Source organism: Aedes albopictus, chromosome 1 (genome assembly GCF_035046485.1).
Source record: "Aedes albopictus strain Foshan chromosome 1, AalbF5, whole genome shotgun sequence".
Taxonomy (NCBI): domain Eukaryota; kingdom Metazoa; phylum Arthropoda; class Insecta; order Diptera; family Culicidae; genus Aedes; species Aedes albopictus.
This window is the reverse complement of record NC_085136.1, coordinates 199,788,266-199,806,885: the sequence shown is the minus strand read 5'-3', so window position 1 is coordinate 199,806,885 and position 18,620 is coordinate 199,788,266. Positions and strand designations below refer to the sequence as shown.

The window sequence follows — 18,620 nt, the reverse complement described above, 5'->3', positions numbered from 1 at the left end:
TGTTAAATTTTGAATTTTATACAATAAAACACAATTGAAACAGGAGCATTGTTTTTTTCTTACATAACAACAATATGTAGATGTAACTCAAACAGTACTTACGCTTCCGTCCAGCATCCAGCGGAATCACGGGAGTAGTCGTCATCTTGAAGAGCTACTTCTAGTTTTTCTTCGATTGAAGTACCAGACCTGTGTCAACCGCTACGTTCGCGACACGATTTATTGCTCACCTAGGCAACCATTTTCAGGTGACTCCTGTAGGAAAACATACAGAAAAAAGTACACTATTAATAGTATTACATTGCATATACTGCTTGACTCGGTGATTAGTAACTGTAGTACCATGTTCCGTTGGCTACTGGAACTGAAAACGGCTGACGATTGCTCCTCCTTCACTTCAATAAGCAGATTTGTGTAAATAAGAACTGAACAAAGAAAAACCTAATCGAATTAGAATATCCAGTTTTACATTCAGTTGCATTCATATTTGCAGAACACTTTACAGAAAAAGTGTCACACCATATGGATTACATTTTTACTATCTTGAATCTGTGTAGAATATGCAAATGAAGGCACTTCTTTACACGCTTGGAAAGAACTATAGACTTCGTTGAATTATTTACCAAAACCTCAAGAGCTGAATGATGATATCATAGTGATTAGCTTTACCCCGCTGATCAATTACAACCCAGATTACGGCAAAAAAGGAAATAGAAAAACAATTGCAAGAAATCTGTCAGTTTGCGTTCTCACCCTAGAATTTTATTGCCTTTATGTTACGATTTCAGATGTATTAGAGGATAAAAACTAAGGTTCGATCACGCGATGGATTTTCCACAAGCTTTGCATAAAAGCATCTTTCCTGATAAGCAAACGATTGCGTGAGAATTAAAAAAAAACATCACGTTTACACGATATTCGTCGTACTCAACACGTCGGCATACTAAAGGATTTATGTAACCACACGTTATTTACATTCAATTACATTGCAGTTCCTATACGTTATTGGCAAAGTAACTGTGCTTTTGAACTGTTAATTAAATTGTTATTTGTTTAGTTTCAATTGTTTGGCGGTTTAATCTTCTAAATCCTCCACTAAATTCTTGCTTCAAGATTTTCAGAATATTGTGTATTCCATATTTAAGAGAACATTCATTTTATTATTTTTGCATAATGTATCAACAGAAACATATTCAGTTACTTTCTCTTATTATTGAATTACTCATACATACGATGAAATGACATCAACCTAAATTGTTGAAATGAGATTTTCACGTGCGACGTGTACATATTCAATTCCCTAATTGAATAATTTACACACGTCATTTGGGATTAACGTCAAACAAGTGGCAGCAAAATCACTGGGCGCACGCAGCTAAAATATTGGTATGTTTGCATAACAATTTCACGCAACTAACGCATCTGCGCAATGTACCTACTAGAGTGCCGTCCAGAGTGAACGCAAACCGTAAGCAAAGACGCAAGGGAAAAATCATCAATCATTAGGCACCGTTAAACCGTTTGGGAAATTCGAGTCGCGTCACGCGTCAAATTCATGTCGAAACCGAAGATTTGGCGAATGGTAATGGCAGGACTCACAACTTCAAGTATTTTATATACTCTATGTTTAGTAAAAATAGTGTTGGTTGCGATGATTTTGATTCTTTAATTTGGTGACCATGACTCCCTCCCCTCATCCAGTCTACAAATGGCTTGATACCTTATCAATTGCCCTCTACCCATAAACTTCAAATGTACAATATGATGAATTGTAGTATGATTCGTATGGAATGAGCTCACCGAATTGCCCAAGTAACACGACATGTTATATTACAGTTTGAATTTCACCATTCATACTTAGGATGGTGTATTTTTTTTTGGAATTATTTACTCTTTTTTGAACACTTATAAAGTCAAAACAGCGCAAAAAATGGCGGCTTATAAAACATCGTACATGTTATACAAGATGTATCCTAATACACTTATAGTACTAAAAATTTCGAGCAAACTACAAACCATTCAACTCCCTTTCTTATATCAAGATATTTATCAAGGATAGAACTTGGAAAAAACACATATAATGCAATCACATTTACTAGTTTTAATAAAATATTTTCTCAGTGATAAAACTTGAAAAAAACTTTTGTACAACATACCATTTGCATTGGTTGGATTCAAGCGGTTTGGAAGTTGTATAACCGATACAATGCATTTATAATACCAAATATACACAATTATAAGTACTTGTAGTATCTAGAATGGCGCTAAACAAAATAAATTTTATCTATAAACAAAATTTTGTCCTCGTCGACGACTTAAACATGCAACATGGATATTGGCGTGGGACACAAAAAGACATTTTACTTCTGTACACTTTTTGAGTTCCATTTTGGCCCCATATCAAAATTTCAGCTCGATCGGAGAAACTATATATAAGCGCCAGCCGTTTTAAGTTTTCACGATTTACTATGGGGAAAATCACTTTTTCAAAGAAAAACCGTCACAGGTTGCCCCTCAACCCCTAAAAATATATCGATGAATGATTTCTGTTGGAAATTTTACGAGGAACAAACCCTCTGAGAACCGCAAAGCGATCTAAAGCATGTGGAAAAAGTTATTGATCGAAAACCGAATGGCATGCCAACGCTGATTAACATGTAAGGAATAACAATAAATAATAAAATCACGTCATTTTATCGATCGGGTAAGGCTTAATAACTTTTTCCACGAATGTCGCATTGCTTTGCGGTCTTCGGAGGTCTGATTCCTCGTGAAGCTATCTACAGAAATCATTCAACGACTTATTTTTAGGGATCAATGTGTGACCTCAAGCGATTTTTCTTTGAAGAAGTAAATTTTCCCCATAGTAAATCGTATGAAAAACTAAGAATGGCGGGCGCTAAAATATAGTTTTTCCGATCGATCTGAAATTTTGCACAGTTGATATGGGACCAAAATGAAACTCGAAAAGTATACAGGGGTTGGAGTTTTTCCATTTTTTATATTTTCCCATATAAACCGTGTATCAGGCTGGATATATTGAGTCAATGTTTGTAAAATATTCGGAGAACTCTTCAGAAAATGGTCTACTCTCAATAATAGTAGCGCTATATTGCATGCGCTTCCAGATTGATGGTGAAACTTCTCATTTTGCTCATTCATATTTTAAGCGCTGCTTATATCAATTAACAATAATAACATAAGTCAACCAAAATCGGTTGTTTTTGCATCCATTTCTGGAATCCACCCGAAAAAGAATCAATATGGCAGATATCAAACGATTCTTACAGTGCCGTACAGAAAATTTGAACAAGTACTGGAATTAAGAATACATATTTTTCAGATCTGATATTTATTTCTACTTTTTGGCTCACGTTAGAGTAGAGCATTTTTAGTATACATATTTTTATCATGTACTGTAATCTGGATTATTTCTCTAAACTCCACGTCAACCGACTCTGCGCTGGAATGCAGATGTTTGTTTAAATTACGCTAATAATACATCCGTAGAACAACCTTACAGTAAATTTATGAAAGGAGTTATTCTTACGATTATAATACATTTAAATAACATATTTTCAACAAACATATTGCAGATCTGTAACTATGTTTTGTGATCATAATTGCAACGTTAAAATAACTAAATTACAGCTTAGTTTAGAAGACATTATATCAAAATGAGCATCGGTCAAAATAAAAAGTAAACATTGCAGTAAGTGGTTTTTTATTATTTCTGGAGCAACATTTGAAAAGGGCATACAAGCATTGGTAAACAATGACTTCACACGTCGCTCCTGAGCCCCCATCAACTTATTTACACAAACTAAGACCGTTATCAGATAGAGCAAACATCGATCTTTCGGATAACGGTGTTTATTTTCGTGGGAGGGTTGCTGTTAGGCCCTACGGAGCGTTTTCGAAAAAAGACACAAGACCTCTTGGGCCCTTTTCAAATGGTGCTCCAGATTTGTTATCTGATTTGTTGGTGATGAGAGGGCGATAATGAAAGCTTGGTGACGCCCAAGATTATTTGTGAGCAGCTACTATGCCGCCGTGCATCTACTCCTTCAACATCAACAATCCAACGAGTTATGCCACCAAATTCATCACCAACTTATTCGGATAGGTTCTTTTTTTACAGCCGCCATCCTTCGCGCCCTGCAACAGTTGACGTGACTCCACTTCGACATAATCTTGCTCATCGGAGATCTTTCGGAGCAATCTATGAGCCATTACGGCTGCGCAGCAATCTGTGTTTATTTTTTGGCCGCAGTTATGAACATTCAGAAAATTCAAACCTGCTGCTAAATGCATTGCGATAATGTTATAACTTATGAAATAAAACCTATCTATCTATCTATCTTCTTGGCGTAACGTCCTCACTGGGACAAAGCCTGCTTCTCAGCTTAGTGTTCAATGAGCACTTCCACAGTTTTTAACTGAGAGCTTCCTCTGCCAATGACCATTTTTGCATGTGTATATCGTGTGGCAGGCACGAAGATACTCTATGCCCAAGGAAGTCAAGGAAATTTCCTTTACGAAAAGATCCTGGACCGACCGGGAATCGAACCCGTCACCCTCAGCATAGTCATGCTGAATACCCGTGCGTTTACCGCCTCGGCTATATGGGCCCTGAAATAAAACCTCTGTTGCTTTAATGTAAACAAAGTTGTGCTTCGTTCGTGATGCTCTACTAATGTTATATTTTCGTATTATATACGTATTTTAGACTTGAGATACTCAAATATTTTTTTCAGTTGAATGTCATCAATAGTCGATCGGCTAACACAATAAGATCATAATTAAAACATAACATGCTTTCTGATTCACTTATATTACTATTGTAATACATCCTTTGACATTCTGATTGCCAAAGATGTTTTCTGTGTTACTTGGGTGGTGATCATAATAAATAATTATCATAATCGGCAGACGATCCAGCAATCAAACGTGTGATTCCTCTGAGATGACGTACAGGGGATAGTCAAAATAATTGGGACAGATAAAATTTTCACTTTTAAAAAAATTTTCAACTAGCTGTAACTTTTCGAATAGTTGATACCCTTTTCTCAAATTTTTACTGTAAGTTCATCAACTAGTTGTGTATCAGTGTTCAAATTTGGAAATGATCGGACTACATGAAGTTAGAAAGATTCTAGAAAAAGGTAAATGTATTAGACTGGGTCAACAAAGTCGATTTTTCGGAACAAAGCTTTTTCGATTCATTTTAGCGTCCTAAACAACTGCAAAATTTGGGAGCGATTGGTTGCTTCCCCGTATTCCGCATTGCGATAGAAAATTTGTATGGAATTTAGTATGGGAAAACGTGCTTTTTTGCATTTTTTTCATAACGGCAAAGTTCTTCGTCATATCCTAGGCTATACTTTAACTTCATTAGTTACATGGTATTAGTTAAAGTAATTAAAATTTTTAGTAAAATGCAAAAAAGTACGTTTTCCCATTCTAATTTTCATACAAATTTCAATCGCAATGCGGAATACGGGGAAGCAACCAATCGCTCCCAAATTTTGCACAGTTGTTTTGGGCGTTAATATAGATTGAGAAAGCTTTGTTCCGGGTTGATACGATCAAATTTAAAGTTTCTCCATACAACGTTGACCCACTCTAATATGTATCCTATAGCCAACCGTGAGCTGTTATATTATTCATTGAACCGAATGCAATGCAATTTTGATCATTTATGACAAATATAATGAACTTTGAACAACGTTTGTCTCAATTTGAAATTATAATAATAAAAAAAAGTTAAAGCGATTCAATTTTTTCTATGGTTTTTAGTAAACTTATCTACTTATCATATGCATCCCATTAATTGTTCAACTAAATGCCTACCATTTGGTTGCTTTCCTTCGAAACAAAATATATTCAAGTCAATTAGAGGGAATTTAAATAAACTATAATTACCAGCTCGGAACGATGATGAAGTTTTTTAAAATTGGTGTTTTATTAAAAAAAATAATCTAGTCGTTGTAGTTTTCTTTCGTGTTAAGAATTTCAAGTTTAGTCAGAAGATTTAAATGGCTCATTACATTAGTCATAAATTATAAAAATTTCATTGCATTCGGTTAGTTGAATCCGAAGATATAACAGCTCAAAGTTGGCTATCTGATAATTATACCTTTTTCTAGAATCCTTTTAACTTCGTGTAGAATAGCCCGATCTTTTCCATATTTATACCACTGATACACAACTAGGCTCAGTGTACCAGTTATGGCTATAATACATCAAATTCGCCATAGTGGGTTTTCAACCTTTAAGGGCTGTTTGCAGATCAGAAAGAATTTCTCGACCTATCTTGATGCATTGGAAATTCCTTGCCTGAGTCGTCCAAGAAATTTTTTTGCTTTGATCGCAGTACGCAGTTGCGAAGAAATGACAATTCAAATGGCATTCACTGTTGAAAGTTTCTGCCAGGAATCGGTCAAGAATATTCTCGAAACTGGATTTTAATTATGCAAATCAACAAGAAAAATATCGTGAACAACAGATCACGTTCACAAGAGCTGGTTGCAATCATTCAAACTTCACTATTTGCTCAAATTATGATAGAAATAAAAAAGACAATTAAAAGAAAAAAAATAAATCATTTTCCTTAACTTTTCGGCTTTCTTGCACCCTATTTCGCAATAGTGTACCAGTTATGGCTAATCCCATAAGGAATGCATGTAAAACCTTGTTGAACCCAAATTAAAATATGTGTCCATAACTGGTACAGGGTTTCTATGATTGGCACACGCTGTAATAAATACTAAAAGTAGTTTTGGCTCCGTTTCTATATTTTTCCTGTAAAGTATCACAACTTATCAATCATTTGACATATCGATGACATTCGTCGGTCTTCTTCTTATTTTTGTAGAAATAGTTTTCCTTAGGTAGTGCGACAACTGGTACAGGCACCCTATATGATGAACTTACAGTAAAAATTTGAGAACAGTTGATACCCTTTTCGAAAAGTTACAGCTAGTTGAATTTTTTTAAGTGAAAATTTTAACTGTCCCAATTATTTTGACTATCCCCTGTATAAGCCAATAATCCGGAGATTATTGGCCACGAATCTTTCAAGGCCGCTAAAACTCCAGTTATTTTCATAAGATCAAAACACAATAAAAAAAGATTGAGAATTTTGACAGTGCAGGGAAATCTGGAGCTGATGGCTTTTTACGGCATCATCAGCATCGGCAGCCATGTTGATAATTGGGTTCTTTAGGGGTATCCAGATTTTTGCATAATCGGAATCTCCGTCCAAAAATTAGTCGAAATCCAAAATTTCATCATTTTTGGTGTCCGGGAACTATTTTTAAAATGCTTTTAAAGTTTGTATGGGGAAAATTTTTTGTTCGGGGCGAACTGTCACTTTATCGATTGAACTGTCATTCTATCCACGTAAATTAAAAATGTTTTGTTTATTTAACCATCAAAACAAAGGAATTGTAATGCAATAAAATCACCTTATACTCAGAAAAATGACCTCTTTCGATTAGGCTAAACAAACTGGCAATATTTAATTCACTGAACAACCCAATTCTCTGCCACCAAAGCGATTATTCGTACGAAAAAGTATCATCCTATCGAGCTTTTTGCGCTGACCATAAAACAACAAGGGGTGATTTCATTTTTGACGTTTCTTGCCGACGGATTTTATAGTTTGGTCAGGTTTGGTCAATGTAGACTTTAGCTAGTATGACACTCTTTGACCAATGCCAAATATTTCATTCATTTCATTTTCATTTCATTTATTTCACAAAGTATTAAAGTAGTCTAGTTTATACGATTCCTAATGAACTTAAGTTCTTTTAAAGGGTCGTTTTTAGCAGTTAGTTGAACTAGCTATTGTTATTATGTTTCCAGTTCAAAACCGAATTAGCGACATTTTTTCTTTGACTTCCGCTGCTTTTGCCTTGCGTTAAACACTATGTCGGAAGTGGGGCGCTGTATAGAGCACCAGGTGTACAATACAGCGCCCCACTTCCGACATTGTGTTTAACGCAAGGCAAAAGCAGCGGAAGTCAAAGAAAAAATGTCGCTAATTCGGTTTTGAACTGGAAACATAATATCTATCTACTAATGTATAATAAAGTTATTGATATTGTTTTTAATGTGATTCGCCATACCTTTTTTAAACAAACTAAACTGACCACTTTTGACAGTTAAATTTTGACCAAGGTGTACCTGGCAAACAAAAATGTTTGTCACTCCCGAAAAACGAATAGGGACAAACAGAGCCAAACAACCTGCCAAAATTTATCTGTCAAAAGTGGTCAAATATTTGGCGTCTGGGCAAAGAGTGTAATAGCACCCTTTGAGTTGAGATTGTTGATTGAACTGTCAATAATTTTCACTCGATTCAATTTAAAATAGTATTCATTTTTATTAAATGTTCAACCAATGGATGAAGAGTTAGCGGAACTTTCGGGTCAAAAGTCGAAGCCGACGCCGAAAGTAGTCAAGGACGTTTCGCGAGCGGGTCCTTCCTGCGAAGTAAACTCAAACGTGTTGAAACTGAGAAAGGCGAACGTGAAGAAGCTAACGTGAGACTACGAGAGCATCGACGAAGAAGACGAGGACGACGAAAACTCCGACGATTCCGATCTGTCAACCCAGAGCTCGGATGCATCCATGGAAGCGAGGGTGAGAACAAGTGCTCCAAAGAAGACGTGCCAGAAAGTGGGAAGTGCCAGCCAATACGGGGGGTTAACCTACAAACTCCAGAAATTACCCGGCAAACCAGCACAGTGGACATTGTTCTACGCAGCCTATAAAACGTCCAATGATGTATACGGCTACATGCACCACGAAAACCTAATGCGACTTCAGGAAGCGCTGGGAGGCGATGCCCTCGAACTGGTGTCTGGGCAGTTACTACTTCCCGAAACCATCCCGCAGGTCATCGAAAAACACTTCGGCCGCCCGGAACAACTGCTTCAATGCTTGCTGGAAGAGGTGAACCGGCTAGAACCTCCGAGGCCGGACAGTCTGAGGAGTTTTGTTCCATTCGGAAATTCGGTGGAGCAACTTTGCGGCCATCTGGAGGCAGCGGATCTACGGCAACACCACGTCAACCCGCTGATAAGGTCGCTGGTTGCCAAGCTGCAGGATCGGGAAAAGCGTGAGTAGGTCCATTACCGGCGAGGTCGAGAGGAAACAACGATGCGGACGCTGACGGATTTCCTGATGGACATTGTGACAGACGCCTGCGAAGCTAACGTTGACGTGGAGTTCAATCTATCGCCGTCATCCGAACCAGATTCCCAATCCGAAAAGGAGAGTTTGAATGAGGCTGTACTATACGGTCACTGCGAAGCCAGCAGTTCGACCGATAATACAAGTGAAGAGAGAATGCTGAAACCGTGCAAGATGTGTCAATCCACGGACCATCGTTTGCGGTACTGCGCGGATTTCAAGGAGTTACGGTACGCTGAGCGCTTGAAGCTGGTGACCCGCGAGAAGTTGTGCCATGTCTGCCTCAACATCGGCAGAGAGCTCCACAACTCGCTCATGCATCCGGTCGGAAACACGGTCGGGCTGAGTGTACTCATAAGGCCAAACTGTTTGGTCTTGTTCCGGATCGTTCCGGTACAGCTGCACTGCAGAGGAAAAACAGTTTCGGTATTTGCGTTCCAGGACGAAGGAGCTTTCGTCATGCCATGGAGAAAAAGCTCGCCGACCATCTGGGCGCGGTCGGAATACAAGAGCGACTGACCATACGGTGGAGGGAAACACGTCGAGAGAGGAGGATTCCCGAAGAATGAGTCTTTAGGTTTCGAGAACAGGCGCTGCAGCCGGTGGGTCATTCCGTTCAAAAGATAATGATGATTTTCTAGAAAAAATCGGCACTTATCTACTCTTTTTCCCTGAGTTTTAAAAATAACACCCCTTCAATTTTTTTTTATTAAAACAATATTTCTTCTTTTGAATGCTGATAAGAGATATTTTTATGTTTGCCCCCAACTTTTCAAAAAAAAACTATGATTTTCAAAGAAAAACACCTGTAACTTTTAAACTAAAAGATATAACAACCATCTCCACGCACGAAACGACGCGTCTTCAAATGCTCTATAAGTGTTTCTTGGTGATTTTGATGCAAACTTGAAACTGAAAAAGATAGAAAATCGGTTTTTCTAGAACCACCTTAAGCTAATTCAGAAAAGCAACTCTTAAATAAATAAAATAAAAACTAAACTATTCCGAGAAATGTACATGTCTTTGAAAATATGGGCCACCCTAATTTTTATGTGCATTGGAAAGAGGGCCTTATTATTAAGAACATCCTTGAGAACATCGCTGACTCTTCTAGTGGCCCTTTAAGGTCACACGGAGGTAGACCGAGAGATTTTGAGTGCAAAGCAGTGAACAGAATTGTCAGACAAAAGAGGCACAAAACAAGCAACAAAGAAGGCGCGACGATTACTCTTTATCTCTACTGGTAACAGATAATGACATGATCTCGTTTTTTTTTGTTGCAGACAAAACAGAAACTGAATTTGTTGTGTACTTTTCAACTCGTGAATAATCAATTACTACTCACCCAAAGTCGAAGCTGTTTGATGATAGATCTTCAACAGAGTTGCAGTGTTTACCGACTCGAAGTTACCGTTCGAAAATTGCAATGCAAGGCTTAAAAATCTCTAAACTCGTGTTGTACGATGTTTATCTTATTATTTTCAATTTGGGACAAACTTATGTCGCATTGGGTGGATTGTCGCAACAAATACAGGTTGCGACATTGTCATTATTGTTGCGCGATGGTTGATTTTTGATTCACTGGTGCAAAGTGCTGTGAACATTTCTTCGTTAAGAAACAAGAAAATGGTATGACGCAGACGTATGAATCACGAATCAATGAAGGAAGTATTTGGAAAATAAGGCAGACTTCAGCGTAGCAGCTTGACACGTAGCGTCATATCAGAAGACAAAATATCGAGAACAATATTCGGCAGGGAGTCAGGCATGGGCCGGCGACTTCGTGGACGGCCGCGAATGCACTGGCTGCACGCGATTGAAGACGGCCTGAGAACCTCTACGTTCGGGGAAACTGAACGAACATGGCTTAAGGACAGACTTGTTAGAATCCCAAGATGGCCGCCACAATGGCCGACTTTGGCACCTACTCACGATTTCGAAGGCACAAATCTCTTCGTAAACAAAACCAGCGCATTTGATTTACTTATTTTAAGCTTATTGCAAGTGAGCAAGAACAGAATAATAAAATGCACTGTTGTTTGAAGGTTGCTGCTTGAGATTTGTGCGTTTTTTGCTCTCATGCACTTTTGAAGCGGGATTTCAAGACGTTTGTCCTTAAGACCGACGAAGATGGTGCTATACTATACGCCAACAAGGTATCAAGGTAATAAGTTCATATAATTTACATTGCTATTTGTGAGAACTTTCATTTTTATACCAACCCGAAAATTATATCAAGTTGATATCATATTATGTGTGATCTTATATTATTTTTCTTATTATGTTATAAACTAGATGCAGGATGATGTAAAAATATCTAAAATTGTATCAAAAAGTACAATCAAGATTATAACCTATTTTGTTATAATCGTTTCAAAATTATAACAAAATGTGATATGAATTTTAGCCTCAGGATTACTAGTTTCTATCAAAACTCGACACAATTTTGTTATATTATTTTTCAAATGTCGAAGACTCAAAACTAAATTATAATACAATGAGTTATCAAACAACATTTATAACATGATATGATATAATTAACATATAGTATTTTGAAAACACCAAGGATATTGAACATGACTATATCACAATCAGTTATAAATATCATGATTTGTTAGGATTCTCTTATATTTTTGTCGGGAAGCCCTTGGTCACACGTATATGAACTCATCCCACTCGGTTATCTGGTGCTATACAAGGCGTGGGAGATGAACTTCCAGATAACCAATCATTTCCGAAATTTCTCAAAACTTCATAGAGTTGAGTCCTGCATATCAATACTCATTTCAAAATATCACACAGCTCATTCTGTTCAAAGCATTGAGATTTTGCAAGGTAGTTTATAATTGTTGACATATGCAACAACGTCCAAGACCATCCAAATCGTTCTGGAGTTAAGGCCTTTGAATCTACACTCGTAACGGAGATTCGGGAACATTTGGAGCTACTAATAGCACCACTATTGGTACCAAGAAGAACTTTACTGTGGAATCGCAAAATATTTTTAGAGAATCCACGCGGAAAATCTTTAGATAATTTGTGTTATTCATTAACCTACATTGAAAGAATTTGGACAAAATCGAGTTCAGAACCCAGAACATTCCCCACCTTCCCGACAGAATTGGATTAGGAAAGTACACCTGATTGATTTCCTTCATACTCACCCAAGTGATCAATAAATATTCCAATGAGTAGCTCGTGTCCAGCTCGGTATCCAAATTCTGTCGTTCTAACTAGTCGGAGTTTTCTTTAATCAGCAATCATCGACACACAATGTTTCATCAAGTATTACAACAACTGCACAATTGCTCAAATTCAACTTTTTTTTTCAGGAGATGTCTTACATTCCACTTGCACAATTTGAATTAAACATCGATTTTTTATTCTTTTTTTTTTTTTATTTTTTTTTTCTTCTTATTCAAAGGATATCACCTAGGATCTCACTCACATGTTGAAAACTCGTAGTTATCGATTATTATTCGTGTAAGTTCTCAATCACCCTTTTCACGCTAATTAACAGTCCTTTTCAATGCACACATCAATCCAACCTTTTGATCCAGGATGCGATCAACGACAGAACGCGGAACCGCGAGAATCTGCGAGATCCTCGTCACTTGGAAGTACCCGATAAAATAGGAGTACAGCATCACTAGCCCCTGTACTTATATATGAAGGCTTCGTCTGCATCGTCGTTACTACTAGGAACCCGACGAGTACCTGCCTGCAAACAGCGGCGAGCAGAAAAAAAAACACATCTCGCGGTGTAATACACTGCTACACAGTAAGATCATCGTCGGAGTCGCCGCCACCGCCGCCGCCACCGTCGTCGTCATCCATCGGCATCGTAAGCGTCATCTCCTGACCAGCATCAGCCACAACGAGAACGACTTCCGACCCCGGCACGCGATCAGCACTTTTCAAGAGAGCGAGAGAGAGTTGAGCGCCACCCGGCAGGTGAAACGTTCTTAGAAGGTGGAGATACCTACAGGTGAGATGAGTATGATGACTAATCCGCTATACGCAGGTTATGTTGCTGCTAGTCTCAACCGTGATCAGTAGTTGGCAAAGGAAAATTGCAAAGATCATGTAATAATCACCTTCATAGATGTTTGGCTATGGCAACATAAAATTGTTCAAGAATTGTTCAAATGTTGACTTCTTATTTGAGAAATTTATAGCAATTGTATGTTACGCTAACACAGAAATTGATCCTCAATCTTTTTACATGATCAAAAATGCTTAATAGTTATTTATGCATCGAGTTGTAAAATTATAATTGTTCTGCACGAGTCATACATTTCCTTAAGTACGCCGCCTATGTGAGCCTCAGAGGGGTTTCAGATGCGTTTTAGGCTGTTTCAGAGGAATTTCAGTTGGTTTAAGAGGACTTCCAAAAAGATTCACAGAATTTTAGTGGAGCTTCAAAGTAGTTTCAGAGGCATTTCGAAGCATTTCAAAATATTTAAGGGGGCGTCCATAAATGACGTAGCTTTTTTTAAGCGATTTTTAATACCCCCCTCCCCCCTCGTAGCATTTCGTCACAAATTCAGATACCCCCCTCTATAAATGACGTAGCTTGTTAAACTACCCCCCCCCCCTCAACAAAATTTTCATGTAAAAAAATCTCGAACTTATTTCTGATTCCAATTTTAACTGGTATGTTAATGGAATATAATGAAAAAAACACAATAGCAAGAAAAAATTGCCGACTGCCAGGTTCAGATCACCGACATCAAGACCATAGATGCAACCAGTGGATATTATTATCACCAAAGTTAATGACTCAATAATCCATCCATCGTTCTGCTTGATGCCTAAGAACAGGAAATTGATGCTCCCAATACCATATTAGCCTAGAAGCTCTTCCGAAGATATTCGTTTGCTCACTAATAAATCTATTAAGAATATCAAATTGGTTTCACTTGAATAAAATTCACCATGACATTCGAAGGACTCAGCAGGAGTTTTTTCTAAAATTCTTACAAAAGTTCATTTTGGAATGCCTCAAGAAGTTTCTTTTGGGATTCCCATTTTTGAGAATGTCTCCCTTTTTAGTTCCTCAAGCACTTCCTTCTGGGATTTCTCCATGAATTTTCTTTGGGATTCCGTTAGAGAATTTCTCCTTATTGTACTCCTTCAGGGGTTTCTTCAAAGATCCCTCCAATAATTCATTCCGACGTTCCTTCTTAGATTCTTCCAAAAGCTCCTTCTGAGATTTCTACAGGAGTTTTTTTAAGGTTTTTCTAAAAGTTTATCCAAGGAAACCGCTTCAGGAGTCCTTTCAAGGTTTGCTTCTTTTCTCTTCCACCGGCAGTTTCTTTGGACATCTCTACAGGGATTTTAACCGGAAATTCTTTTGAGATTCCATCAGAACTTCTTTCTGTGTTTCCTAAAGAAGTTCCTTTCGGGATTCCTCCAGGAGTTCCTTCTTGGTTTCCTTCAGGAATTCACTCAGATATTCATTCCAAGAACTCGGCATGTAACCCCTCCGGCATTCTTTCAAAACCCTCCCAGGATTTGCTTCTGGGATTCCTCCAGGTGTTCTTTTTTGGATTCCTTCGGGAATTCCTTCCTGGATTCTTCTGGGATTCCTCGAGGACTTCCTTCTAGGATTTATCCAGGATTTTTTTCCCGGGACTCCTCCAGTAACTTTTTCCGGTATCCCTCTATTCACTCCATCCAGGATTCCTCCAGGATCTCTAAGAATTCTGCGAGGAATCCCTTTACGGATTCGGAAGCAATCATTTCTGGATAATCTTCCGTGAATTCCCCTGAAGTTATTTTCGGGATTCCTTCAGGAATTTCTTACGGAATTCTTTCAATTATTTCTTCCGTGCTTTCTTTAGAAATTAAACCAGGAGTTTCTTCTGACAATCTCCAAATATCTCCTTCTGAGATTCTTCCAGAAGTTTATTCAAGATTTATCTGAAAGGTTCATCTAGAATTGCTCCAGGTACTCGTCATGGAATTTCTTTTAAAATTTCTCTATTTCCTTTCAAGATTGTTCCAGGAGTTCCTTCTGAAACTCTTCTGGAAGTTCCTTCAGAGATTCCTTCTGAGATTCCTCCAGATCCTTTTAGAATGTTTTTTTCTGGGATTCCCAGTAGGAATTCCTGTGGAAATGTTATCCTTCTCCTGTTGGGGAAACCTATAAAGAACCCAATAAGAAATTCCTCCTAGATGAGCTCCTTAAGAAATTGCTGGATGAATTCTTCGAGGAAGTCCTATAGAAACTATATAAGAAATTCCTGGAATAATGTCGTAATGCCAAAAACTTAGAAAAATTTACCTTTGCAACCTTAGCAGCGTGCAGTGCCCTATAGCAAACAGCAAACTATTGGTCTTGAGAAGCATTTGAGCGAAATTGATTTTTGTCTGCAAACACAATACATTATTCTTTACGCAGGATTTCAAAATCACTTTCTCAGATACAGTTGCTGCATCCGATAGCTGCATGTCTTATGAAATGAAGCCATTTCCATTATTTGTTATTTATATTAATGTGAAGGAAAAAAAATAATGTATAATAATGCAATATTTTTTTTATTTACTGGATAATGATACTTAATGCAAGTAAAAATGTTATTGATTATGAAATATTTTTTTCAATAGACCTAGTAGAAAGCTACGTAGCATATCATAAACCCCTACCCCCCTATCGTCACACTTCGTCACAAAATCACAAACACCCCCCTCCCCCCCAAAAAGCTACGTCATTTATGGACGACCCCTAAGGAGGTTTCAGAGGGCAAAAATTTTCTGGAGCTTTACATGCCCTCAGCTGAGCTTCACGTAAATGAGCTTCATGGCATTTCAGGAGGTTTCAGGCATGCCATGGCACTTTTGGCGGAGTTACTTTTTCCCCATAGGGCTCATAGCTGCCCCCAGATGTCGAAGTGATAGATAGCTTAGAAAAATAACGACAGTCTTCGGGGCGTGTCCCTTTTTTCATTTCCTCGACGGTTTTCGAGGCGCGTCTTCCTTTTTCATTTCGTGACAGCACCTCCTTTGCATTTCTCGACTGCCTTCGAGGCGCGTCATTCTTTTCCACTTCTCGTCGGCCTCTTTTTCTTTTTTTTTTTTTTTTTTTTTTTTTTTTACTTGAACGTTATAACACTTACATTTCTCTTATAATTTGATTACCGTATTACATTGATTACTCTATGAAAAAATTTCCTGGAATTCCATCTGGTTTCTCTAATATTCTTTTTAAGCACAAACAAACTACAGTTTGGGTAACTACTTCAAATATATGTATACGTGAACATTGTTAACCACATAGCTGCCTTGTGTCTTTTGTTTTTTGTATCAATTTTCCAACTAAGAATATCTTCTGGGTCGTCTACTTTCATTCGCACACGTTCTTCTAAAGTATTGGCTAGCCAAGTTCTTATGCTAAGGGTACACACACATTGCGTTAGAATGTGTTTATTGCTTTCAACAATTTGACAATATTCACATATATTAGTAGACAGCCTTCCAATATTATACTTCATTAATTTATCTTTTGAAATTATCAAATCGTTGTACAGTAAAAACATTTGAGATTTACAATCACTTGGAATAAACCCATGAGACAAGTTTTCCCAAATGTTTTCCCACATAACGTTCGGAAAAACATTTTCAATTTTTGGACAAATTTTCCTTTCATCCACAAAATACGAATATAGCAGTTTCACCGATTTTAAAACAGGGTTATCCTTTACACGAAGAGCAAGCTCTACCCATTCCTTAGTATTTCTGCCCAAACATTGAACCTTTGGATGGTTCAGCAACACAAAATCTTCGCTGTTTGGATCTCCATCTAAGTTTAAAACATTTTTAATAAACAAAGCTTTAGCTTTTGATTCAATATCGATAAGTTTTATGCCACCTTTTTCAAAATCCAAGTACAACTGGTTCCTTTCGACTTTGAAAATTTGTTTTGGTCCCCAAATAAATTTTCCGACAACTTTCAGAAGCTTCGCTATATGTTGGTTGTTCGAAGGGAAAACTTGACAGATGTACCACAATTTTGATAGCACGAATATATTCACTAACCATGTTCTTTGGATCAAATTAAGATTCCTTGATTTATGCAAGTTTAACCGGAATTGAATATCTTTGATAAGCTTATCAAAATTGTGCTTGATAATCCATGACCACTGTCCTGATAAAATAACACCAAGAACTTTTATTTCTGTAACTTCTTTGAACTGTTGTGGCCCACCTTTTGCATTGTTTATCCTAATGAATGCTGGTTTTTCCATATTTAGCTTGATACAGGATATTTCAGCGTAGGAGTTAATAATTTGAAGGACCAAATCAAACTCAACGTCATCCCTGAGAAACATCACCAGATCATCCGCGTAGGCCAATACTCGGATAAAATTTCCAGATATTAACACCCCACGAATACCTTGCGTGATTTTCCTGATTAAAGGCTCAATGTATAGTACGAAAAGTACCATGCTGAGCGGACAGCCCTGTCTAACAGAGCTTTCTATCTTTATCTCAGGGGTCAAGTAACCATTGGACATAACACGGGATGTAGCGTTGGCGTACAAATTCTGTATGCAATTGATAAATTTTTCCGGAATGCCAAACTTCTTCAAAATCATCCACAAAAAATTGTGATTTACTTTGTCAAATGCCTTTTCTAAGTCTGTACTTAGAATAAATCCTTTAAAACGTTTAGAGCCCTGTGACTTTGCAATCACAGATCTTAATTGCTTCAAATTTTTAACACAAGATTGTTCTTCAGTACACGCAATCTGCCCTGATCCTAACAGCGGCTCAACAACAGATTGTAAGCGACAGGCTAGGATCTTCGTGAAAATTTTGTAATCCGTATTAAGCATGGATATCGGACGGAACTGATCCAACTGAGTTGCATCTTTAGTTTTTGGAATTAATGTAATGATACCTTCGGAGAATTCCTTCTGAGGCCTCAGCGAACCATCTAAATAGGCGTTGTACAAATAAAGCAGATCAACTTTTAATTTTTCAAAATTTGTTTCGTAAAATTCATATGTGAGTCCAACAGGCCCCGGACTTTTCTTCCTAGCAGCATTTTGAATGACATTTTTTAATTCTTCTTCGGAAATTGGCCTCATCAAGTATTCAGCTTGTTGTTGCTCAAGCGATTTGTCGACAGAACTCAAAAACAACTCTGCATTCTGTACATTCAGAGGATCAGCTTGACGTCGAAATGTCTCTGAATAGTAATCGTGAATAACTTCTCTCAGTTTACTTGTTTCTGTGACAAGCTCATCTCCAATTTACAATTGAAATGAACTCGATTGTCCAAACTTGTGTAATTGATTCGAAACGTGATACAAACTTAGTTTTCCGTTTTCTAGCATTGAACCACCTGAGAAGCGGGAACCATAATATTCAAGCCTCTGTAATTCAATGTTCATGAGTTTAGATTTAACAAT

The 18,620-nt window shown here is 37.6% G+C and overlaps 1 protein-coding gene across 1 annotated transcript in view; it reads right to left on the bottom strand.

Moving 5' to 3' along the window:
- LOC109423485 (scavenger receptor class B member 1) overlaps positions 1 to 13,345 on the bottom strand; it is a 52,166-nt gene extending 38,821 nt beyond the window's left edge. Inside the window, exons 1-2 of the mRNA XM_019698456.3 lie at positions 12,366 to 13,345; positions 103 to 255 (exon numbers count right to left, since the gene is read on the bottom strand). Of these exons, the coding sequence (XP_019554001.1) occupies positions 103 to 145 (43 nt within the window). The 5' untranslated portion in view covers positions 146 to 255; positions 12,366 to 13,345. The remainder of the gene's footprint in view (positions 1 to 102; positions 256 to 12,365) is intronic.
- Between the last annotated feature and the right edge of the window lie 5,275 nt (positions 13,346 to 18,620).